Here is a 22,677-nt window from a genome sequence, read left to right on the forward strand (position 1 = left end):
GTCTTCTTTAGGATCACAGCTTCTGTAGCATGTAGCTGAATCCCATCGAGCATTTGATATGGCAATTCGTACTTCGTCATTGAGCTGGAAAAGAAGGAGCGGATCAATGAAAGGATAAAAGGGGCAAAGAAAGGTAAAGAAGTTTACGATCGATGCAGAAAAAAAAAATCATCAAAAACATGCGGAACTTCAAATTGGACACTTCTTCTAATCATCGATTGGTGTCTCTGTAATATGCAGTTAAAACTCAACTACAAATCCAGTTGTTTCGAACAGCCAATCATAACTTGCAAGTTGGAATCTGGTTCCATGACTGAAAAAAAAAAAGGTCAGACAGTCACGACAGCACGTTCGAAAGGAAGCAATGGTTAATCATGTATAAAGGATTGCTTCGTCTTTATCATGAGAGCGTTAGCACCATTCATTAACGCCTCTTGCATTATGCACACACTTTTAAAGATTTTGTTTTGAGCTGATTACTTTGGAAGATTTTCATTTATCAGCAAGGCATGCACAGTCGTAGAATTCTCTTTCATCCATCCACGCCATCGTAGACTGTGTTTTAGACGATCGAAAATAGCGCAACAAAATGGGCTTTATGCCATTGAAATTTCAATTTATTGACTTCCCCAAATATGAGTGGACTGCAGTGTCCTCATTGGAACATGACACAATGTTCCTGCCCTGGATGTCGGTTTTATATTGTCCTGGAACAACAGGCGGTAGATTGAAACGCAGATGTCCGATGAAGGTGCGCAAGCCACCCAAAAAATCAATGTCCTCCGCATGATGGTGCAGCAGAGAGCGAAACGCGCACATCGCTTATTCTTGTCGCGTGGTACTTTGTCGCGTTATTCGGCCGCATGACAAACCCAGATTACAATGAGCTTGTGAGAAAAGAATATCCAACTATATACAATCGATTCCTGTCCAAAGATTCTTGTATGTCTGTTGAATTCGTGTATTTGAAACCAGTTTAGTAACTATTACTGTCGCGTGTTTCTGTAGATTTATCTCCAAGCAGCGTCTATCATGTCTTGGAACAAAACAACTTTGATATTAAAAATGCAACTTCGGAACTGAAGAAAACTGAACTGAATGCGAGAAGAAAAGGCAAATATAAGGAGCAAACGCGAAGATCCACTCGGTCAACTCCCGTCAACCAAGATGAGGAGATGGAACAAGGTACAGTGGACCGTAGTAAGTGAATCCCAAAAAGCAGAGATTAGCGGAATAGCTAAATAATAGCAGTAGCAAAAATAGTCTTGCAAGATCAAAGCAATCAAGTGGGTTCCGACCGTGATGTGGTGATGGATACAAACGAAGAGAAGCAACGTCCGAAACGGGGAAAAAGAAATTCGACGGCTGCCAGTCCATCGACCGCAGCAAAGAAACTAAAAGCAGGTAAAAATAAAAATTCTATAGTCCAAATACAAGATCCGTCGTATCTGATGATGAACCCGTTCATAAAAAAGAAGCGCAATATTTTGAGTCACCTCCGGATACAGTCGTCGAAAGTGAAAATCTCGAAGTGATGGGCGAACAGACCGAAGAGGAATCAGCCGACGATCATACGCTGCCAATGCGCACTCTTGATAACTTTGTTCTTTACGACGTTAACGATGGTCAGCGTTTGAGAACCCTGGACGATATTGGACGTCATAATATGGACATCCGTGCCTTTGGAGACGTCGCCGCCATTTATGAAGAAGCCGATGATGAAGAGATAGACGACGAAGACGATGATGGCGAACCTCTTGGTAGCAGTCCAGTCACCACCCCAGTTCATTTGACGTGTATTTTCTTTTGGCAAGTGTATATGAATGCTGACGGTTGCGGCGAAATCTGGTTGCAAACACAGTATGGCTGGTATAAATTGTTGTGTCCGGCTCCTGAATATGCATCCTACTATGATCCAATTTTCACTCGAGTCTCGATCGCCAACATTGCCGAAACGGTGCTCCATGCGAACAAGAAAGCTACATATAGTGGTTTCATTAAAAAGCTTAGAGAAAGCGATGGCAGCTCCTCGTCGTCCAACGAACGAAGATACTATATACCTTTGACGGAGGAAGGAGTGCACCAACATTTGCGTTTCATCGTGGAAGAGTTGACTATCTGGGCAGACGAAAACGATGAACCAGCGATTCACTTTAGTCCGCTCATGAAAAAGCTGGTGGAGCTCCAAAAGCAACGGCAAAAATCCAAACGAAAGAGAGCAGTCTCGGATGAGCTTGCCGAGGATACTGACAATCGTCGCACTGTACGTAATATCAACCTCTCGGTGCTGCAAAATCCCAACCCTACCTGTGTGACTACACATATTGCGACGATCGCAAAAGATATGTTTGCACGACGTCTCGTTTCTATTAGCGAAGCGGCCACCGAAGCGGTAACTGAAGCGGTGACGTCCTCGTCTCGAGATATAGACGAACATGAGCAAGAAAAGTTATTCTACAAGTCGTACACATCAGAGGTGAAGTGGTCCGGTAAAATCGTGGTCAAGGAAGACGATCGTGCCTATTATGAAGAGGCGGTCATTGACGGCGAGAAAATCAAAGTCGGCGATCATGTGTACATGCGAAACGATTCGGACGAACCGTGGTTTGCACAAATTATGTACATGTACGAAGACAAGAAAACCCGGGAACTCATGTTCCACGCCCGTTATTTTTCCCATGGTAAAGAAACGGTGCTTCAGGAATTTGCCGGGAAAAAAGAGTTGTTCCTTTTGGACGATTGCAGTAATAACAACCTCAATTGTATCATGGGAAAATGCAACCTTGTTCATCTGAATACGGATGAGAAAGAACCCATGGACGTCGCAAAGAAGAACTGGTGGTTTTACAGGTCTTTATATGGCAGCAACGGTTCAAACACTCAATAGCACAGCAAGTATTCATGCCTTTTATTCTTTAGATATTGGTACGATACAAACCGCGCTGTATTCGAAGATGCGAGACGCCACGAGGAAACCCAGAATGCCAACCATCACCGAATCCCATGTCTTTCGTGTGAACGACGATGCCGAAAATCCGAATCCGAAACCGTTCAACTGATCGACGAGAAAAATATTGACCGTGGTTTTGCATATATGAAGCAAGAATATCATTTGCATGATTTCGTTTATATGACCACGGGCAAGCCTAACGAACCGTACCAAATTGGTCAGATCGTCGGTCTACAAAAACAGTCGGCAAAGCAGTCTCCCGCATCTAGTCCTGTGCCTCGAAATAGACGTGGCCGCAAAAATAACAACGTTGTGAAAGAATCAATTTCACCGATTCAGGCAAAAGTTCGACTTTTCCAACGACAGGCCCTTATCTCAACTCTGAATCATTATGACGTATCGAGTAATCCTGATGTACCGACCAAGGATGCTCATGAGCTATTGGCTACGAACGAATTGCAGACGGTGGATGTACTATGCTTCGAAGGTACATGCTGGGTGCAACATATCGATCGTATAGACGATTTGCAAGCTTACAAGGATGGCGCGGATTCGTTCTACATACGCTCAAAAATGACTGACGATGGAGTCACGACGCTTGACGCCAATAGCGTCACCTGTTGTGAGGTATGCAAGGCTGGCCGCAAGGCAAGACTAGAGAAGGAAGCATCTTTCGACAATACGAAGCGTCGCCTCATTAGTCTCGATATCTTTTCCGGCTGTGGCGGTTTAACTTGTGGTATGGACATGACGGGCGTAGTGGAAACCAAGTATGCGATTGAATTTTCGCCGAGCGCTTCGTTGAGTTTCGAGAAGAACTTCCCCGGTGCCGTTGCATATAACCAATGTGCCAATATTCTATTACAACGAGCCATTGCCCTCCACGCACAAAATGAAACGTTGGAACCCATGTTGGATCACTTGGGACGTCCTTTGAAAGATATGCCTGCTCCGGGCGAGATTGATTTCATCTATTGCGGACCGCCATGCCAAGGTTTCAGTGGTATCAACCGATTTAAGAAGGCCGATGATATCAAAAATACCCTGGTATGCACAGCCCTTAGTTATGTTGATTTTTATAAGCCGACCTATTTCCTCTTGGAAAATGTGCGCGGCTTGATCAACTTCAAACTTGGCGGTGAACAAATTGGCGAAAACAAAATTCAAGGAGGTATCCAAATGGGTGTAGTAAAATACATCTTGCGAACCTTGACAAGTATGGGTTATCAAACACGATTCAGTATTCAGCAAGCAGGTCATTATGGTGTGGCTCAAAGTCGTCGTCGATTGTTTATCTGGGGTGCGAAGATTGGCCATACTTTGCCTGATTTCCCTAAACCCATTACCTGCTTCCCGAAAAACTCGACTCTGGCAGTCAGCTTGCCTGACGGTACCAGTTTCAACTACATCCGTAGAACCAATGGTCAGGCACCGCTGCCCACAGTTACTGTGGGCGATTGCATTTCTGAACTACCAGCGTTCGAATACGAGAATACAAATTCCGTTTACCCCAAGGATGACTCAGAACCACCGTCCACCGTGAAACAGCTGAAAGCTTGCAATCAAGGCATCGTGGGCCCTATTGTTCAGATGTACAATCGACCTCCCTTGACCGATTTCCAAAACTGGGTTCGAAAGAATTCTGATCAACTACACAATCATTTTACAAGAGCCTTCAATGCTATCAATGTCGAACGTATCTACAACATTAGAATGGAAGCCGGGGCTGATCATTCTTGTAAGTAATGGTAGTTTTATGCTGCTGCTCATTCTTTCGTAACAGTTTTTGCGCTTATCTCTAGCATTACCTGAAAAGCTCAAGCCATGGTGTCTTTCACATAACGATTCAGCAGCAGCACGTCATAATGGTTGGAAGGGCTTGTATGGTAGACTGGATTTCAATGGACAATTCCAAACGACGTTGACGGAAATGTCGCCAATGGGCAAACAGGGGGTGAGTCTCCAACTACATTTAATATTGCTTGTGCTGTAACTAACTGATGAATGATTGGCAGACTGTTATCCATCCAAATCAACGTCGTGTTCTTACGGTTCGCGAATGTGCTCGTGCTCAAGGATTCCCCGATGTATTCATTTTTTGTAGTACATCCGCTGACGGTACCAATGGCGCTGTAAGAGATATGTATCGACAAGTGGGTAATGCGGTCCCGGTGTTACTGGCTTTGGCCCTTGGCAAGAAGTTAAAGGAGGCAATGATTCAAGACTGGTGTGAAAGTGGAAATGGCCAACAACAGATAGAATAACGATAAGTAGTGCTCAAGATCAATTTATTCCATCTCTCTCTATGTACGACGGCGCAATCATTTCATTCAGTGCATTTATTCATCACCCAAAAAATTATCGTTCATCATTATTAAGAATCAAGGCTTCTCCATCTTTTCTCATCTCTGTGCTGCATTGTTGAATCAGCTCTCAAGTCAGGCTGCTCCTTCATCAGTCGAGTGAGCTTTCACCATCAGTGTATCATAGTGAGTATAAAGGCACCTAACAAGTAACCAAATGCGTTTCGGCAAGCTACTTGTTACTGGACGCCGACGTCTTGCATTCATCGGCATTCGCTTTGGTTGTGGTCGTTTGAATGGCGTCGGTCGTTCATTCAGTTTGCGCGCCATGAATAAAAAAACGGAACGGATGTTCTTCGCTGCCGTTACATCCCGATTCCATACCGGTCTTGCATGTTTCACACATGAGGATAGCTTGTATTTTCGCCCCGGAATCACCACGTTCTTTCAAATTTTGCACACTTCTTGTTTGACATGTCGGGCATATTTGTGACGTGAGGAATTCGTTAATCATGACCACTATGACTGGCACCTATGTATTCGTTTTTATGAATATGTTTATTGCTGTTCGCTCCAATAATTCTTGTTCGTTCCTTACCTTTCGTGTCCAAGAAAGTTGTTTCAACCTTTTCACGATTGATGTATTTGGGGCACTCAACTTGTCCCTTCATTGTTCCCGAAAATGAGGCGTTTCCATACGCAACGATGGTTGTATTCTTCTTATCACTCGGCGTGTCATTGGGACATGCTGGCTGCCATTTACCGTTGTCAGACGTGGGACGTGGACTTGATTTTTTCGCATCGTATTTCTTACTCCCTGCCAGAAGACAATTCGCAATCTCGGCGGTTCCTTTCTGTTTATCCATGTGTGTTTTCAGCTTCAGCTTGTTAAATCCTACAAAACATGCTTGTTAACCTTTTACATAACAGTGATATAAAGATTCACGTACCTATTACCGTCGTCATAAAAAGCGCAAATCGTACGATGATGTAGTCTTCTTCACTTCCGGAGCGCTTTCTGTGTATTGCCTTCTTTTATAGGTGCCCTTGTTATATTCGCGAGTAAAGATCTTGCAAATTCGATTCTGCTCCAGAACCATCCACTGCCACGAAAACGTATGTCACCCCAGGGTCAACTCCCCAGATTGCTGCGCCTTTTAGATCTGCCTGAAGGTCTCGAGGCGTCAGTGGTTTCTTGGGGGTAAATCGTTTCGGCTTTTAAAGACGAATTGCACGTCGTTGCCATTAGTGATAATTGTATCCTATTGAACAATCAGCAATGACGTTGGGATGGGATTTCAAAAATTGATTCGACGTTACCAAAAGATACAGCGGTCTGTTTCCAGATTTTCAAGCGTAGGAAAACCAATCTTCTCCATCATAAAAAGGCGAAAATATTCTTGCCGTGCAGTTTCTTTGCTTGTGAATGTTCTTCGTTATGCCACTGGAGCATAGAAGCTTGGAAAATGACTGAACATCAAGCGCGATGTGGCATTTTTGAAATTAATACACCGGTAGCAGAGAATATCTCCTGCAACCCTTGGGGTCGATGTATTTCAGAGCTTGAAACATTCCTATTGGATTGCGATTTTCGTGGCCCCGACAAACTTCTCCAGTCGCTCATATTCATCGCTCGCAGTAGGCTTGCACTTGGAGGGCATCCGCAGATGTGTTTGTTCCTTACCGCATCACGCACCGCGACGTTCATGCTGTATACGACCCTCTTGGGTAAATTCTTTCCCTTAAGTATCTGACAAAATGACTTCCGATCAGCTGTGCAAAAATAATTAAAATAAAAACTTTATTTGCATCGTGCACATTTCTCGATACACACCGCAGTAGAAACAAATGTTTGTGGGACTTGTTGCATTGCGTCGATTCCTTCTCGGAGTCAAAGACCACTGGAGCTAAATGATCCAATCTGGGATGCGTTTACCACCGCTCATTACAGCCTGTTGGCCGAACTGATTGAATCGTCTCTTTCACTTGTCGTCAACAATCACCAAGGTGTCTTGTCAAGGGAACACAATACTGAAAATGACCTTCCTCAGTTCTATATTCGGGTGCAAGAATGGGACAGAAACGAACTTTTGGATACATTACCACTATATTCCAATAACTTTCCATCGGACAAAGATTGGGTTACTGAAGTTATCGGACAACTCGAACAAAAGCCGGACTCTATCTCCGTATCACTGCTTTACGCTGGCGTTACGACGACTTCTACAACTGCCCAAAAGTGTGCAGAAGCGGACAATTTACAAAGCAAGAGTGGTGGAACTCGCTTGCTCAACTGGTTCTCACTGACGACTGGAAGACATCCCAGCGTATTCACGATCAAAAACTCAGGATGCCGCCTGTCACTGACCGTGAACACTTTTATACCCAAATTGGATATCTCGAGGATATATTCATCAAAGCAATTGAAGCATGTTCCCTGAACTCGGCCAATGGTGGTTTCTATACAGATTGGGTGCCGAACCAGAGTCTTCAAGAACTTTGGAGGAAGGTACTGATATTTTTCCATTTTGATTTTCTCCTCTTTTCTTCTTTTATATACATCTGCTATTCTTGATACAAGCATATTGTCATTGATGATCATTGAAGTAATATTAATTTTTTTTACCCTACGTATAATATTGATAGGTTGTCCAAGACCAGGATGAATATATCAACCCGGAGCCTGACGCGGATGCATTTTTGATGGCCAGGGAGATCCGAGCCCATTTGCAGGACTTTGCAAATTTTCTCTCCAAGGTTTCAACCACCCTTAATATTCCGCCACCGACCGATCGGTTTATCGAGTCGGTCATTTAGCAAGCGACGCCGGAGACCTACAAAGGCCATGTGGTGTCTAAAGAATGGTATTACGATTCTTGATTGCTCCCTGTCATTCTGTGGAACACTGTTCTCTTTCTCTCTTTTTTTTTGTCTACTGTGCATTGCAGCTGATGTTTTGAGGCCTCCTTATTCGGATGCAAGAGACCACAAAAGCTTCTTGTAGTACCGCGTCTAGGTTTACGGTCCTTTCACATTTGGTTTGAAGACATGAAAAGTTTTTTGTTTGCTTCTTTGAGTTCTGCTCTATTACCACCCCCCCCCCCTTTTTTTTTTGTACATCGCAGCTGATGCGATGATACTTCTCACGAAATTTCCCAACAGTGACTGGCTCAACAGCAGTCCATCAAAAAAAGTCTATAAAATGGACATACCACCGCGTCTGCCAAAGTTCTTTCCTTTTCCCCGAACCTCCATTCTACCTTTCAAAGTCATCTTTTTTTCCGAGGTTGTCTTTTTATCAAGGCTGTTGATCCTTTAAGAATAGAAATTTGTAATTCTAAATATGATTTTCCTATAATAGTTTATTCAACTGGCCGACCATCGACGGTTCCGGCGCGTGCTCTCCACGTTCGACAAGCGCTGAACAGTACTGCGTAGTCCGTCCTGGCCCACTTGGTTAGTTTTCCGGGCAACGAAGGCCTGTAGATGTTTACAGGTAAGCCAGCGGCATTCAACATTTTTTGCTATATAGTCATACTGACTTGCTCTTTTTCTATTTTTCGTCTGTCTAAACCACATTTTTTGACTTATGATCTTTTTCCCAATTTGTTTCGTTCTCATTGGTTGCTTCTGCATTTTTTTATTGGTCATTTGAACACTGATTTTTTTGTTACTTCAAAAGTTGAATAAACTGTACAACCACAGAAACCTGGAAAAAAAGTGCAAAAAGAGCTTCAACTAACTTCGGAGGGTTGCCATCCACCGTTTTTCCAAGTGCGGAGATTGCGTTGAGTTGCAAGAAAAATAACCGTAACCACTGCATTGCTCCGAGCCTTAACATGCCAGAAGTGAGAAATCAGCTATAATATGGAAAGGAGTATTATCCATTCATCGAAATTCATAAACCAATGGTATTCATCTGCCTTGCCCAAAAAACCACTTGAGTTGAACTCGACAAAAAATTTCGTTTATTTCGAACAAGCAATTACGGAAAATCATCGAGGCAGATACGTCTCTCGTCTATCGAAAATCGAGTTGAATTGGTTGAGAGACTTGGTTCCAAGAAGACAGAAGCGTTTGCTAATGGTACAAATGTGCTTTGCCATTTCTATCTGTAAGCTTGCAAGTGAGACAGATCAATAGCGATCGCTAATGTAACAACATGAGTATGTGTCATTTTTACAATACAAGTTGTTGTTCCCTAATCACTTACAACATCCTGTTTCGGCTCCTGTGGGGTAGCGTCTAAGTTTTTTCTCAAAGGGAGGAGGTGGAGGAAATTCACGTTGCGAATGAAACGTCCATTTGCCTGCCTCTGTTTGAGGAGGTTCAGGAAAACTGATGTCGAGTGTCTGATATGAGGGCTGAACTGGAATAGTGGACATGCGGACAAGAGGAGAGCGTGAAGGAGGCGGAGGTGCAGGAATGGTTCTTCTCGATTCTGTGGTAGACATTGGCCGTGCAGACGGCGGTAATGGTGGAGGCGGTGGCACTCCACGAGATGGACTAGAACTCATGCTTTGTTCAGAAAGAAATAAGCAAGTGACGGTCGCACGGCACTTGTCGGTCATTCATTTGCAACCATTTTTTATTCCCACCTGCGGGAGCACCGCAAATCACTCATTTTCCAACCGAATTTAACATGTCACTGGATCAGAAAAAGCAGTATTTGTGCTTTGTGGTACGGATACATGATATTCTATTCATTTAATCGTCCATTTGATTTCACCGCGTTTAAAGCAATTCCATCATAGAGCCAGCAGGATGAAATTAGGTAAATAGTTCGCTGATAAATAAAACAGCCGTAGGTAAGCCGCTGGGAGATGGTATTCTTAAAGCAAATGCTCACAAGGGAATTTCCATCATTAGTTGGCGTACACGTTCACGTATTAAAGCGTTATCACCGATAATACTCGTGGCTACAAAGGGTGGTTCAACATACACCGAGTCCAACATCTGGATAGAAGCCTTGCCTTCAACAAGACGGAATGGGATTCGGTGCTACTATTATAAGTTCCTCGGTATATATGATGCGCATTTTAGCTTACTTGGGTGAGATAGTTGACGACCGCGTTCCGCCGCTTAGTCAACCATTGATCGTCAAAACTTGGGAGATGCAATGCTTCGTCCATGATACCAAGATCTATTTTCTTGCTCTGATCGACTACATAAAAGGCCCACTGTCAGCTATTCAGCACTCAGCATTATTATAATATACAAACTTTACACTCGTATGAAGTGATAGCATGTTGCGAAATCATCAGCGCCTGAAATGCTTCCGGCTGATATAATATAAAAGTTCCTGAGATAGGATCGACTGTGTACAGGAATCCTTCTTTAGTCTCTGCGTTTGCAAGGGAAATCGTCACATAACAGCCAAGAAGTTCTTGCAGTTGCTGATTTGAATAGATTGACATGCGAAGAAGGGTAGAGAGCTAATCAGAGTAGTGGAATCGTTTTCATATCCCTGCACACTGCCACGGTTTCTGAGATTCAAAAACAGAGAAGGCCACTGAATTTTGTGCAGACGCACTGGCGAGATGGTATACCATCATATTGATGAAATATATACTGTGGGTACACATTCATAATAAGAAGGACACTTACCATAGTATATACACGCACTTTAGAAAGCATGAGCCCTAGTACGATTGTAATCAGGAAAGGCACATCTCGACATCGCATATTGAGCGTGTACGCCGTTCTCAACGGAACCCACACCCACTTCACACTAGGCCCGACGAACTAAAACCAAGAAAAGCGGGCGTTCCCATCCTACGATCTATTTGTCACAGGTCAGTGGATTTGGCATACACTCCTGTTCAAAAGTCACCGTAGGAATTTCAAAAAAAAAAAAAAATCGAAAATGCAATGATATGTTTCGATGGACAGCGTCCTAATAAAAGGTCATCCGAATACCCCATATTTCATAGACGAGATATTCGGTAACTCGTAAATGTATAAATATAAAAATATTATTTAATAGTGTTTGACTGTCTTCTTTCTCTATTACAGCGCGGCACCTATTGGGCATACTGGAAACTAAATTTTCAAGAAGAGGAGGTGAGAATCTTCAACCAGGTTTTATGGTCGAAGGTTTCGAGTTGGATCACATTTTCCAGTTTGCCACGTTTGCTGCGAAGCTTATACGCAATATAAGCCCAAAGATGCTCAATTGGATTGAGATCTGGTGCAGGCCAAAAATCGAAGCTCTTCACATCACCTCTTTCTCTTCTTTTATACAAGGTAGCATAGCCAACAGTATGGCATGGAGCTCATTTTCAGGTTTTCAGTATGGAAGAAACGTGTTGGCCAAGCAAGCGGCATGTGTTAATCGACATTACCAGTGAAGGTCACCAAAGGACCAAGTCTACCTTCCCAAAAGCATCGCACACCATGATCGAGTCTTTACCATACTTGTGTATATGAAGCCAGTATGTACTTGTCCGGTGTCTTTCATTGCTTTTTCTGACAACTCGGATACAGCCGTCATTGCCAATCATCTTAAATCGCGATTTCGTCCGATCAAATCATGGATTTCTTCACTGTATATAAAAGCCCCCAGATGTCAACGAAACTTAAAATAATAGGATTGTTTTATTTACGATGAATATTGAAGGGTATGTATATGATTCCTTGGTGATCACCTCTTTAAATGAGTTTTCGATTCTCAAACCATCATTGAAGACCTTCCACTCTTGATATCGAACTGAAACGGTCTATGGCTTCGTTCGGGTGACTCTGGCATTGATCCCTTCTTCATCTAACATGCGCCTGACTGTATTGATGCTCACGAGACATCCAATGTGGTTTGTAATTTCATTCAAGGTGGCGCGGCGGTTTTGACGTGTGTACCGCAGTATGGTACACTTGTCACTATCGTTCGATTTTAGCGGGCGTCCCATACGTTTTTGGTACTGCTGGCACCTCGTCTACTTTTTTGGATTTGACTAATTTGAAGATTCCGAAATCGGATCTACCCAATTTGATCACGATTTCAGGCACCAGGCATTCCTCCATCGTACAAGCCTTTCATGTAAGTGTTTTCGCAGGATGAAAGATTCTTTGTGGTTCCACGTCTTTGGAAGAGACTGGTTTTATTTTTTATTTTTAGCATGCGAGAATTTGGACAGACATTGACTGTTACTGCATTGCCTTTTCTAGAGCGCAGCTGAGCACAAATGGCAGATGTTTTCAGTTGTGCCCGTTTGTCCCGCATGCTGTTCCGTGCTTGATTCATCTTGTTCTTTTCTTTTTAGAATAGACATCACAACATAATCCTATTCAAATGAACCTCAATTTGGAATTATGTTTTCGTCCAGTACTATCTTGTCTTGCTCTTGTTTGGCCTTGTCTGCTACCTTTGTCCCTGTCTCTGTTTTTGTCTTCTTATTGTTATTGTTATTGTTTTATTCTTAGTTCCCATCGCTTTTGCTATTCTATTTTCTGTCCGTTATTCATCTTATCTTCATCCTGTTCTAGTTCTTGCTTAATACAGTCCCTCTTGTTTCCCGCTCCCCAATCTTTACAATAGTATTCAATACTTTTTTCTTCTTCTTTGTTGTCATGTCGTCAGTGCGAAACCCACTCAGATTTTACGGCGCCAGTTCCAGCTGTGCATTCTTTCTGGTCCCGTCCTGGTGAAGATGTCCATTTGCTGGTGGCCCCCGTCACCAAGGTTTTTTCGTTTTTTTTTCCGTTGTCCGCGTTGCTTGCCTGTCCCTTCGGCGTTGCTTCTGTTCCTTCCGGACAACTTTTTTTTCCCTGACCTTGTCTCCCGCTTGTGTCTTTTTCGGCGTGGTCGGGCTTTGTGGTCGGGCCTTTTTTTCTCTGGCGTTCTCTCCTGTGTCCCTTTGGTTGGACGCCTGGTTTTTTTTTTTTTTTTTTTTTTTTTTTTTTTCGTTCCTTTGGTCGTACCTGGGTGTTTCTCTTGGTTTTGTTCCTTCGCCTCGTCCTGGGCGGTTATCGCCGTCCTCCCCCAGGTTGCGGACTTCTGGTAGTGGGCGAACTCTTCCTGGAAGGTCACGGTAAGTTTTTCAATGATAAAAAGTAAAGCTGTACAAGGAAGAATCTCACTGACGACTCTTGTTTTTCTTTATGATGTCTTCTCTCCCAAATCTGGTCATTTTCCAACTCGCGATAATTAATTATTTCAACCATTTCTTTTACTTGTTTATGTTTCAATTGGAATTCCACTCTTCTCCATTTTGATGTCATGCTCTTTTACGTCTTTTTTGTATTGTCATTTTTTTTTTTTGTATCATACTGTAATTTGCGATTTTTTTTGTAATTTTCAAATTCCTACGGTGACTTTTGAAAGAAACAGTGTTTGGCGAAATTCTTCATCCTCAATTTTGCCGCAGTCAGCCTGGCCTCGCTCTGTCAACCGTGCTTGTTGTCGATGTTGAGAGCAGTCACTGGTCTTTTTCTTCTCTTTTTCTGCAACTCATTCCTTTCGACATGGCAACACGGAAAGTAGCATTAACCTTGTTCTCATCTAGCACCTGTTCGCTATGCACCACAGCTAAGGACGCAATCCTCAATGTACAGAAACAGGTAATTCAGGAGATGGACGAATTGAAGCCGTAGCAACTAATCGTTTCCTAGGTCCCGTTCACGCTCTCAGTAGTTGATATTCACAAAAACGAGTGCCCCAAGGAGTTTGCCGAAAAATATATGTTTGATATCCCCGTTGTTCATTTGAATGATCACTTTTTGACTATGCATCGCGTTCCTGAAGACCAGCTTCTTAAGGCTATTCAAAAATTCCAAAACACTGGTAAAATAGAAAAGATATAGAAAGCTCATGTAATTTTCTGCGGGTTGCATAACTGTCAAATAAAGTTATTACATAGACCACCATAATAAACATAGGAAATGGCGATATCTCTAAACTGCCCTGCTATCACAGAATCAAAAGAGACTTCCTGTTTACTTTTTGTTCACGAACATCAACAAATTTACCACTATGGGAATGCATAATACCCATCATCTACCACCCCGGGGTCATCGCGGACGGCACCTGCACCCAGCAGTCACCGATATAGCTCATGCCATACCAGACATATCAAGGCAGCAAGGCGCCCTTGTCGCTACTGGTGCGATGCCAGAATAAAGCTGCAAGTAGGTGGCGGTTTATTACGTATTGACGAACGTCATTCTCTCTATGACCCATTACAGTACGTATTCATATTCCCAAGGGGCAAAGGAAAGCGGCCTCCAACCTAGACGTTAGAACTGGCACGCTCATGACATTCTAACCACCCTCACAGTGCAAGCAGTACTGTTGGGAATCATGTGGGTCAGCAAGTTATCCTATCCCGGATCATGCTTGATTATGAAAAGACTGATTTTCCATTTACGCTCTCACGTCGGCAGCTGCCTTTACGTCCGGATTTTGCCCTAAAGATCAACGAACCACAAGGACAGTCATTTGACAAGATCGGGTTATACCTTACAATGCCATTGTTTAGCCAGTTATAGGTGGCAGTGTCGCGTATAGCTGATGGGCAGAATTTGAAAGTAATGCTGGCACAGGAGCACGTTGAGACGCGAATAACGAACACATTGTATAAGGCTTCTCCTCTAATTTGATCAATTGTAATAATGACGCGGCTCACGAAAAAATTTATCATTGGTTGGGAATCAAAGCATGGATGTGAGAAGCAGAGTTCCACAGATAATAACTGACGTTCGTCGAACCTGAATTTGGCAATTGGGGGTCCAGCCGGGGGGTGGTTGTTTGCCTCCTCGGCAACGCGAGCTCTGTTGAATAACCCGAAGTCAAGCGAGTCAAGAAGTAGCTAGTCCACACAGTGAACTCTATTAATAAATAGGTCGAAAATGATTACTGTTTTCTGACTTTTCCAGTCACTTTCGACTTTAAAATGCTTATTTGAAGTAGTATGCATGATGACGATTCGTTATTCAGAAGTTGGATGACGGGCATAAGAAAAGTTCAATGTGGGTGGAGCTTTTTTTGTGGAAAGTTGATTGATGATACGGCGATCTGGTATTTTGTAGCATCATTTACAGTAATTTGTTTATTTGTCAGTTATACTGTATATGTGTTTTGAGGTGTCTTCTCTTCAGTTTTTCAATGATCGAATAATATGAGCAGACGGCATGCTCCGGTCTGTGCAGCTCATCATGCATCAGTGGGGGTTTAACAATCACATATTTGTTTCTTTTTTCTTTGGTTTTCTCTCTCTTCTATTTGCCTGGAAAACTCCCACTATCATTGCATCCGCAACCGCATCCATCATCCAAACTATGGTTACCCCGTGTACCTGAACTGGTCGAGTCGATTATTATCAAAAAGGTACCTTTGTGTGGTGTAATTATTCGTTCTTACAAAAGAGTACCAGTCCTTTTTCTCTATCCTTCTTTAGCTTTCGATTTTTCTCCAGTTTTCTTTCCGCCAGGCAAGCCATCCATCCTCCAAATCTTTATATAATTTGCTCGCGCAACCGATCTGGGCCAGACCGATTGTCTTTGTGATATATGAGAGAATTTAAAACAAAAGAGACAATGAGAATCCTTTGAGACTGTTCGATATTTTTATTTTGATTAATGTGAGCTGCCTATTTATACTTTAGTCTTGAGTCGGAACTAATAATTATCAGTGAGCAGTCCTCGGTTATAAGGTGTATTAGGAAGGACCCATGCTGTGGTGTGCCAGCTGTACCCGTATGAATTGATCTCGGCGATAGATCCAAGTTATGGACGAAGAGGCTCAATCGGTGCTCTGTTGGAGAAGCTCACTCAGAATGGAAACGCGTCTAGATCCCGATCTTTCCTGTTTGGGAACACCAGTCTAGGATGGATAATACGACAAGTAGTGGATATACCACAGTCTTCAACGGACGGTGGTGTGACCCTATAATTTATCCGAGAACAACCTACTCTGATTCCCCTCATTTGTATAGCTTTTCTTGAAATCATATTCGAGATGTCCTCCTGATTATTGTTTTGTATTTCATGTAGTTATTCTTTTCGTAGTCTTTTCCTCCGTTTCTTCCCACGGGGTTTTTTCGGGGAGTTGGGGTTTTACCTACGTGACCAATTTTTTTATTTGTCTTTTTTCTGGTTCTTGTCGGGAAGCTTTTGATATCATACCAATGCATCGAATACAAGGTAAGCCAATATCGTTCAGTTTATATATCGCTCTCATGTTCACCACTATATCCAAGGATAATGATGCCTGTGCTGACAACAAATGGTGATCGCCTCCTCTCACTATATAAGCCAGGTAAATAATCTTTTTTTTTTTTTTTTTTACTATTTGACGTAATGATTGATGAATATCATACCAACGTTCAATTTATTTGGGTATACGTCAGTAATCATGATGATCCTGCATTTCTCATCCACATGATTTTGGGGAAGCCAAGCTCGGAATATTCATCGCTCTGTCCCTGATACTGGATCATCTACTCAAGCTGACACCACCGCCACACAGCGTTCCATCCGATTGCCTGTCCCCGCAGGCCTCCTATTCGTCGCATCGAGAAGAATCCTTAGTTTTCTCCATAGACTATTTCGTTCAAGGGCACTTCTTTTTTTGTTGTTGTTTTTGCTGTGATGTTATGGACGTATACTGATTCAAAATTTCTCGACGACATATAGCTAAATCATGCCAAGCAACCAATGACTATCAAAAACTCAAATAACAAAGGTAGAATATCTTGAAAGGAAGTTTCGAGATGAAGAACGTTTACTAATGTATTAAAATGTCCAACAAACCGGTCTAGATAATCATATCCGTCATCATCATAGCCTGGACGGGACGGAACGGAGGGGATCAATAAGTACTGCTGTGCGCATGTTCGAAAATCATGACTGTATTGCGGTATGCCGGAGAATTGACATTAATATACCAAAGCTCCATCAAGAGTCTCGGTTAGGTTATCCCTTATTGCCTTAGACTTTGTCTGACGAAAGTCACTCAATGTAAGAGTGTGACCTCCAGTAGCAGGTGGCAACAGACATGGGTGTACAGCTTGTTAGAAAATAAGGCAATTTTTGACACCAAGGGAGACAAATTCCCAAAATAGCAGTTTCTTTTTTTGACTACGTGGCTTTGGTCTTTTTTTTTTCCACAGTGCACTAAAAAATGCTGCATCTTGGTGGCAATGCTAAGAGAAAAAGATCCCAAATTTTTTCATCTCTTTTGTTTACTAAAAGAGGAAACAGGTATCTTTCGGAGAAAGCAACGAAACTCCGGCGGATCTCAAATACCGGATTTGCTCATACAAATATGGAAAATGAGATCTGAATTTGTTCGCCAGATAATCTCTATTTGGGGCCAAATCAAGCACACCTTCCATTTAAACATTGATGTCAACTGTGGAGTGATCCTTTTCTTTCTTCTTCATCCTTAATTCTTTGTTTCTTCCTCATTTTACTTTCTCCCCACTCTTATCATGATATTATCCATTTCCCGAAGTAACCTCCTTCGGTCTGTTTCCCATGCAACTACGGTTGCGCGCATGATTCCTTCTGTCGTCTCGCGCAGAACCTTTGCAAGCACAAACGATGTGACAGATACGCAAAACCTGATTGAAAAAATCGTCCAGAAATATGCTCTCGATCTGCCCGAGGGTTACAAAGTCAAGAGTGGTGATTATGTTACGATCCGGCCCCATCATATTTTGACTCATGACAATACCGGTGCTGTTATTCCCAAGTAAGGATGGCTCAGTTATCTAGGAAACGACATGTGCTAAAACTCGTTGACCCATTGACTAGGTTCAAATCTATTGGTGCCACTAAATTCTACGATCCCAAGCAGCCAGTGTTTGCGTTGGATCACGATGTGCAGAACAAGTCGGACAAAAACCTTACAAAATACGCCAACATCGAAAAGTTTGCCCAAGAGCATGAAATTGACTTTTATCCCGCAGGACGTGGTATTGGTCACCAAGTGATGATCGAAGAAGGTTATGCTTTCCCTTATACCTTGACGGTCGCTTCCGATTCTCACTCGAATATGTATGGTGGTATTGGCGCACTGGGAACGCCTATTGTGCGTACGGATGCAGCGGCCATTTGGGCTACCGGTCGTACATGGTGGCAAATTCCTCCCGTTGTAAAAGTTGAACTCCAAGGTAAACTGCCTGTCGGCGTTACAGGCAAAGACGTTATCATCACTCTTTGTGGTCTTTTCAACAAGGATCAAGTACTCAACACTGCTATTGAGTTCCACGGCGGAGAGGCTCTTCAGGCGTTATCAGTGGAGGATCGTCTTGCTATCTCTAATATGACCACGGAATGGGGCGCATTGGCTGGTGTGTTCCCGGTGGATGATGCCACTATCGAATATCTTCGCAAGCGCATGAGACGCATGCAACTTACCCATTTTGAAAACAAGAATTTGCCACCGCTGGCTCCTGGCGAGAAATTCAAGCATCCTCGCATCAACGAAGACACCATCCAAGCACTTATCGATAATCCACTACGACCGTCCCCTAGTGCTTCTTATGCCAAAACATTGACGCTTGATTTGTCGACTTTATCACCCCATGTGTCTGGTCCCAATTCCGTGAAGGTCGCCACCTCTCTAGCTAAACTCGAACAGAAAGACATCAAGATAAACAAGGCTTATCTTGTTTCCTGTGTCAACTCCCGAGCCACCGATTTGAGACAGGCCGCAGCTGTGATGAAGGGTAAAAAGGTCAAGGAAGGAGTGGAATTCTATGTGGCTGCTGCTAGTTCCGAGGTGCAAAAGGAAGTTGAGGAGTCTGGTGACTGGGATGTCCTGTTAGAAGCAGGTGCCAAAGTCTTGCCTGCCGGTTGTGGTCCCTGCGTCGGTACGTTGCTAACAAACAATGGATGGACGGTTATAACTACCAAAAACAAAGCATTGCTAAGCATTTTGTTCTAGGTCTTGGCACTGGGCTGCTAAAAGACGGTGAAGTGGGTATTTCTGCGACCAATCGTAATTTCAAGGGACGCATGGGTTCTCCTTCGGCTCTGGCCTATCTTGCTTCTCCTGCTGTGGTAGCTGCTTCTGCCGTTGCAGGAAAAATTGCTGCACCTAGCAACTGTGATATTAGCGCTGCTACCCCGAAATTCACCATTCAAGATACCAAACCCGTTCATTCTGATCTCGATGATTCAAGCAACGGTCAGAAACCCGAAGTACTTCCCAATTTCCCATCTGTTATTCAGGGTGAACTCTTATTCTGTCCGGCCGATAACTTGAATACAGATGGTATTTACCCCGGAAAATATACTTATAACGATGATATGACGGTGGATGACATGCGCAAGGTTGTCATGGAGAATTACGATCCCGAATTCGTCAACATTGTACAAAAGGTAAAAGTTAATTCCCAGCCCAAGAATAACAGTTCATCATGTCTGACAATTTATTTACTTCTTTAAAAAAATTGAAGGGAGATGTGCTGGTGGGTGGCTTCAACTTTGGCACTGGTTCTTCGCGTGAACAAGCTGCAACGGCCATCAAATCAAGAGCCATTACCATTATGATCGCTGGTTCTTACTCCGATATTTTTAAACGCAACTCCATCAACAATGCCCTGTTACTGATTGAATCACCCGAGCTTGTCAACGATCTGAAGAAGGAGGTTGGTACGGACGCTCTGACCAAGCGGACCGGTCGTCAGGTGGAAATTCATGTGGCAGAAGGCAAGGTGGTGGTTACCAATACCGACGGCACCGAAAAACTGTATAAAGTAGGCGCTCTTGGCAAGAGTGTTCAGGAGATTTGGCTGGCCAATGGTCTTGAAGGATGGGTCAAAGAGCGCCTGTAATCCCTACTCATACCTACAACGTCATTTTCATTATGCCAGCATATTGCATGTGCCCTACTTCATTAATTCGAAGTTTTGCAAGCGGGCAGTAATTCACTCTGCTTTTGCAGGATCGTACTAATAAAATAATCATTAGAGTAACTTACTGCTAGCTTTACTACTAGCTTTTATTTCCAACGCATATGATCTAACTAAGGCAGGTCTGCATTACTTGCAGTAAATGCTGCATAGCATAAGCTTAGTCGACTCATTATGACCAAGCTTCACCAATAGTACCTTGTGATCAGCGGACAGGGCATCCTTTCCATATGTGATAACAGCTCATTTGTCAGTGAGCTCCAAAATTAACGATATGCCGATTATGACAATTAGTCTCGATGCTGGAAGTCGTAGTGAGGCTACAGTATAGAATACACTATGTAGCCTTATTTCCCGGCACAGTCAATTGTGGAACGAGACCTGCTCAATCCAGATTTTATTTATCATGCCATAAACAGCCTAGGTTTACACGATGAAGCGTGCAACATTTGTGACACCCGAACAAAATAAAATGAATGATCCTCCATTATCAGTTTCTAACTTGTTTTGTCTCCACTGCTTTATATAGCGTGATATCTTCGTGCTAAGCATATTCGATATTACTTCCGTCATTTACATAGATTGACTGTGTTTATTAAATGCATTGTTACAAAGTCTTGCCCAATCCGACTTTCTTTCTGAAAGTTCGCTCAGCTCGATACATCACGCGGTCTATTAGCCCAGCCACAGTGAAAATGCCCCCGATAATCGCCAGCGCACCTGTAAGGAAACTGGTGAAAGTAGATTGTACTTCTTGGTATATGATTAACATAGGCGAGATATCCATGTTAAAGAAAACGCCTGATGGAAACAAATGAGTTAATTGGGGTATCAACAGGCTTTGGGGTTAGGTTTGTATTACCTGGCAATCCTGCTACCTCAGGCGCAAGGGTTCGTTCATTTTGCGTAAAAGAATACTGATTCGTGTATATCGGGGATCCTTCAATCGGCTGCAATTTGGTTGACACAATTTTCAGGAAATACTGGTATACAATACGGGCTACGATTATGTGTAAGCATAATTTTCCATTACTGCTAGGGGCACATAAATACCTTCTGTAGTTTGCTTTACTACACCGGCGAGTGGATTCTGTACCGTGAGGGCAGCGGCAGTATCAGCGTCAGGTCCATCGGGACCGAACTTGAGAGAATGAATAGTATGAGACATATCAAAGGTGTGGCCATTCAAAGTGCCCTTCATATACTGATTGAGATCGTGAATATGCATATGTGAGTGTCTAAACGATTGTCCTGGAGCAATATGGAAATTGCCTCGAACTTTGTTCACTAAAAGTTCTCCGTGAATGTTGCATCCTTCATTCGACTGGTTCTCAATCTTCTCTCGCCATCCTTCTCTCAAACATTGATCGATCTGTTCGGGATCCCCAAAGCCCCATCCCATCCGCACGTAAGCTTCGCGGACTTCTGCGCAGGTATTGCAACAGCCATCTTCGCGGATAGATTTGGCTCCATAACAACTTCCGCAACTCGGCTCTTCTTGCAACGCCAAATCGGCGCCGCTACTGAGATCACCTAATTCTGCACATAGATAGTGGTGAGCTCAAAGTCCCACTGCATATAAACATTGCAACGTACTGTGAGCTTTTTCAATCTGGATTTGCTGCCCTGCTAGATCTAGTCGCACCTTGAACACGTTATGGGTATATCCGCTTATATGTGCGCCTGCATCGTCCATTACGTCCAAGGTCAACACTGATGTCACAAATGTAAAAGAAAAACTTACGTTAATCAACTTATTTGAACATCGCAAACGAAACAATCTTACTATGACAAGGCATCTTTGGGAACGTGATGTTGAAGTGGATCGGCAACTTTTCCTTCCTGCTTTTGTCTACCACCAGCTCTGTTTGCCACGTGGGTGTCCGATAAGCGAAGAATTCAGACAACATCAAGAAGCCAATAATTAAAGCACTGATTGTGGTGACTTTATCCAAAAGGGAATAATCGTTCAGTTCCATCGCTGTTCGGCTGCTTTAGCGCGTCTGCCCTCGATCGCTTACCCAATGCGCCAGTAGTCGTCTTTACTCGAAAGTCATCCAACGTTTTTGCATATGCATCGAAATTTCGAAAGCGAAGAAATATAGAGCCTTGTTTTGCCATGACACGTAAATCCAGAAAGAGTGTGATGGCGTCGATGATTTATCTGGTTGCGCACAGATGGCCCTCCTCTCATCGGACTTGGGATGCGCCGGCTTTGAAACTGCGCCCTGATTGCTTTTGATGTGTTGTTGAGGTGCATTTCAGAATCTTCACATCCCATGAGGTTGTTATACCGAGCAGTAAATTATCCATCAGGGCAGGGTAGAATTAAATATATTGCTAGATACCGGAAGTGTATCCGATTTATTTGAAACGCTGTTGTATTCATTCATCGATTCTGCTATTGAAATTACTGTCCCCTCGATATTGACTCTTTTCCTGTATGACCATATATCATTTCGGCTTCCTGCGATATAGAAGCAGATACGCCGACTGTCAATTGGTTTTGTCATTAGAGGATAGATACTATGCTTTGCAACTGAACAACAGCACCTACCACTGTACCTTT

General features: G+C 43.1%; 8 protein-coding genes across 8 annotated transcripts; 5 read left to right on the top strand and 3 right to left on the bottom strand.

Annotated features, from left to right (window-relative positions):
* The first annotated feature begins 818 nt into the window (after window positions 1-818).
* Window positions 819-5,529, top strand: BYT42DRAFT_590468 (S-adenosyl-L-methionine-dependent methyltransferase). Its single transcript, XM_051570495.1, has 6 exons — window positions 819-942; window positions 1,009-1,404; window positions 1,476-2,850; window positions 2,920-4,688; window positions 4,753-4,904; window positions 4,966-5,529. The coding sequence occupies exons 2-6, from the start codon at window positions 1,311-1,313 to the stop codon at window positions 5,212-5,214; spliced, it is 3,639 nt and encodes a 1,212-aa protein (XP_051418263.1). The 5' UTR covers window positions 819-942; window positions 1,009-1,310; the 3' UTR covers window positions 5,215-5,529.
* Window positions 5,530-6,719: 1,190 nt separating this feature from the next.
* BYT42DRAFT_550398 (uncharacterized protein) lies at window positions 6,720-7,694 on the top strand (the record flags this gene model as incomplete). The annotated part of the gene is made up of 3 exons (XM_051566129.1): window positions 6,720-6,891; window positions 6,921-6,981; window positions 7,205-7,694. The coding sequence occupies 3 exons, from the start codon at window positions 6,720-6,722 to the stop codon at window positions 7,692-7,694; spliced, it is 723 nt and encodes a 240-aa protein (XP_051418264.1).
* A 1,667-nt stretch (window positions 7,695-9,361) lies between these two features.
* BYT42DRAFT_550399 (uncharacterized protein) lies at window positions 9,362-9,770 on the bottom strand (the record flags this gene model as incomplete). Its single annotated transcript, XM_051566130.1, has 2 exons — window positions 9,362-9,402; window positions 9,467-9,770. The coding sequence occupies 2 exons, from the start codon at window positions 9,768-9,770 to the stop codon at window positions 9,362-9,364; spliced, it is 345 nt and encodes a 114-aa protein (XP_051418265.1).
* A 60-nt stretch (window positions 9,771-9,830) lies between these two features.
* Window positions 9,831-10,699, bottom strand: BYT42DRAFT_590481 (uncharacterized protein). The gene is made up of 3 exons (XM_051570496.1): window positions 10,481-10,699; window positions 10,302-10,417; window positions 9,831-10,254 (listed from the first exon to the last, which is right to left on the bottom strand). Exons 1-3 carry the CDS (start codon window positions 10,668-10,670, stop codon window positions 10,099-10,101), a joined length of 462 nt encoding a protein of 153 aa, XP_051418266.1. The 5' UTR covers window positions 10,671-10,699; the 3' UTR covers window positions 9,831-10,098.
* A 2,115-nt stretch (window positions 10,700-12,814) lies between these two features.
* BYT42DRAFT_170260 (uncharacterized protein) lies at window positions 12,815-13,712 on the top strand. Its single transcript, XM_051562359.1, has 2 exons — window positions 12,815-13,280; window positions 13,574-13,712. Exon 1 carries the CDS (start codon window positions 12,900-12,902, stop codon window positions 13,251-13,253), a length of 354 nt encoding a protein of 117 aa, XP_051418267.1. The 5' UTR covers window positions 12,815-12,899; the 3' UTR covers window positions 13,254-13,280; window positions 13,574-13,712.
* On the top strand, window positions 13,214-14,152 carry BYT42DRAFT_590488 (thioredoxin-like protein). Its single transcript, XM_051570497.1, has 3 exons — window positions 13,214-13,280; window positions 13,574-13,809; window positions 13,861-14,152. Exons 2-3 carry the CDS (start codon window positions 13,714-13,716, stop codon window positions 14,050-14,052), a joined length of 288 nt encoding a protein of 95 aa, XP_051418268.1. The 5' UTR covers window positions 13,214-13,280; window positions 13,574-13,713; the 3' UTR covers window positions 14,053-14,152.
* A 3,795-nt stretch (window positions 14,153-17,947) lies between these two features.
* On the top strand, window positions 17,948-20,030 carry BYT42DRAFT_627856 (uncharacterized protein; the record flags this gene model as incomplete). The annotated part of the gene is made up of 3 exons (XM_051572417.1): window positions 17,948-19,064; window positions 19,139-19,575; window positions 19,653-20,030. 3 exons carry the CDS (start codon window positions 17,948-17,950, stop codon window positions 20,028-20,030), a joined length of 1,932 nt encoding a protein of 643 aa, XP_051418269.1.
* A 550-nt stretch (window positions 20,031-20,580) lies between these two features.
* BYT42DRAFT_170387 (endoplasmic reticulum vesicle transporter-domain-containing protein) lies at window positions 20,581-22,399 on the bottom strand. The gene is made up of 6 exons (XM_051562360.1): window positions 22,130-22,399; window positions 21,895-22,053; window positions 21,705-21,821; window positions 21,162-21,647; window positions 20,971-21,108; window positions 20,581-20,909 (listed from the first exon to the last, which is right to left on the bottom strand). The coding sequence occupies exons 1-6, from the start codon at window positions 22,227-22,229 to the stop codon at window positions 20,716-20,718; spliced, it is 1,194 nt and encodes a 397-aa protein (XP_051418270.1). The 5' UTR covers window positions 22,230-22,399; the 3' UTR covers window positions 20,581-20,715.
* Between the last annotated feature and the right edge of the window lie 278 nt (window positions 22,400-22,677).

The sequence above is a fragment of the Radiomyces spectabilis genome (assembly GCF_025331425.1).
Source record: "Radiomyces spectabilis strain NRRL 2753 chromosome Unknown BYT42scaffold_19, whole genome shotgun sequence".
NCBI classification, from domain to species: domain Eukaryota; kingdom Fungi; phylum Mucoromycota; class Mucoromycetes; order Mucorales; family Radiomycetaceae; genus Radiomyces; species Radiomyces spectabilis.

Coding starts and splice junctions, on each gene's coding strand:
- BYT42DRAFT_170387 (XM_051562360.1), bottom strand. CDS start 22,229: ATGGCAAAACAAGGCTCTATATTTCTTCGCTTTCGAAATTTCGATGCA. Junction 21,109..21,161: donor AGTAAAGCAAACTACAGAAG/GTATTTATGTGC, acceptor ACATAATCGTAG/CCCGTATTGTATACCAGTAT. Junction 20,910..20,970: donor TGAGGTAGCAGGATTGCCAG/GTAATACAAACC, acceptor TGTTTCCATCAG/GCGTTTTCTTTAACATGGAT.
- BYT42DRAFT_590481 (XM_051570496.1), bottom strand. CDS start 10,670: ATGTCAATCTATTCAAATCAGCAACTGCAAGAACTTCTTGGCTGTTAT. Junction 10,418..10,480: donor TGCTATCACTTCATACGAGT/GTAAAGTTTGTA, acceptor CCTTTTATGTAG/TCGATCAGAGCAAGAAAATA. Junction 10,255..10,301: donor TCGTCAACTATCTCACCCAA/GTAAGCTAAAAT, acceptor TTATAATAGTAG/CACCGAATCCCATTCCGTCT.
- BYT42DRAFT_590488 (XM_051570497.1), top strand. CDS start 13,714: ATGGCAACACGGAAAGTAGCATTAACCTTGTTCTCATCTAGCACCTGT. Junction 13,810..13,860: donor TCCTCAATGTACAGAAACAG/GTAATTCAGGAG, acceptor ATCGTTTCCTAG/GTCCCGTTCACGCTCTCAGT.
- BYT42DRAFT_590468 (XM_051570495.1), top strand. CDS start 1,311: ATGGATACAAACGAAGAGAAGCAACGTCCGAAACGGGGAAAAAGAAAT. Junction 2,851..2,919: donor AAGAACTGGTGGTTTTACAG/GTCTTTATATGG, acceptor TTTATTCTTTAG/ATATTGGTACGATACAAACC. Junction 4,905..4,965: donor CGCCAATGGGCAAACAGGGG/GTGAGTCTCCAA, acceptor AATGATTGGCAG/ACTGTTATCCATCCAAATCA.
- BYT42DRAFT_170260 (XM_051562359.1), top strand. CDS start 12,900: ATGTCCATTTGCTGGTGGCCCCCGTCACCAAGGTTTTTTCGTTTTTTT.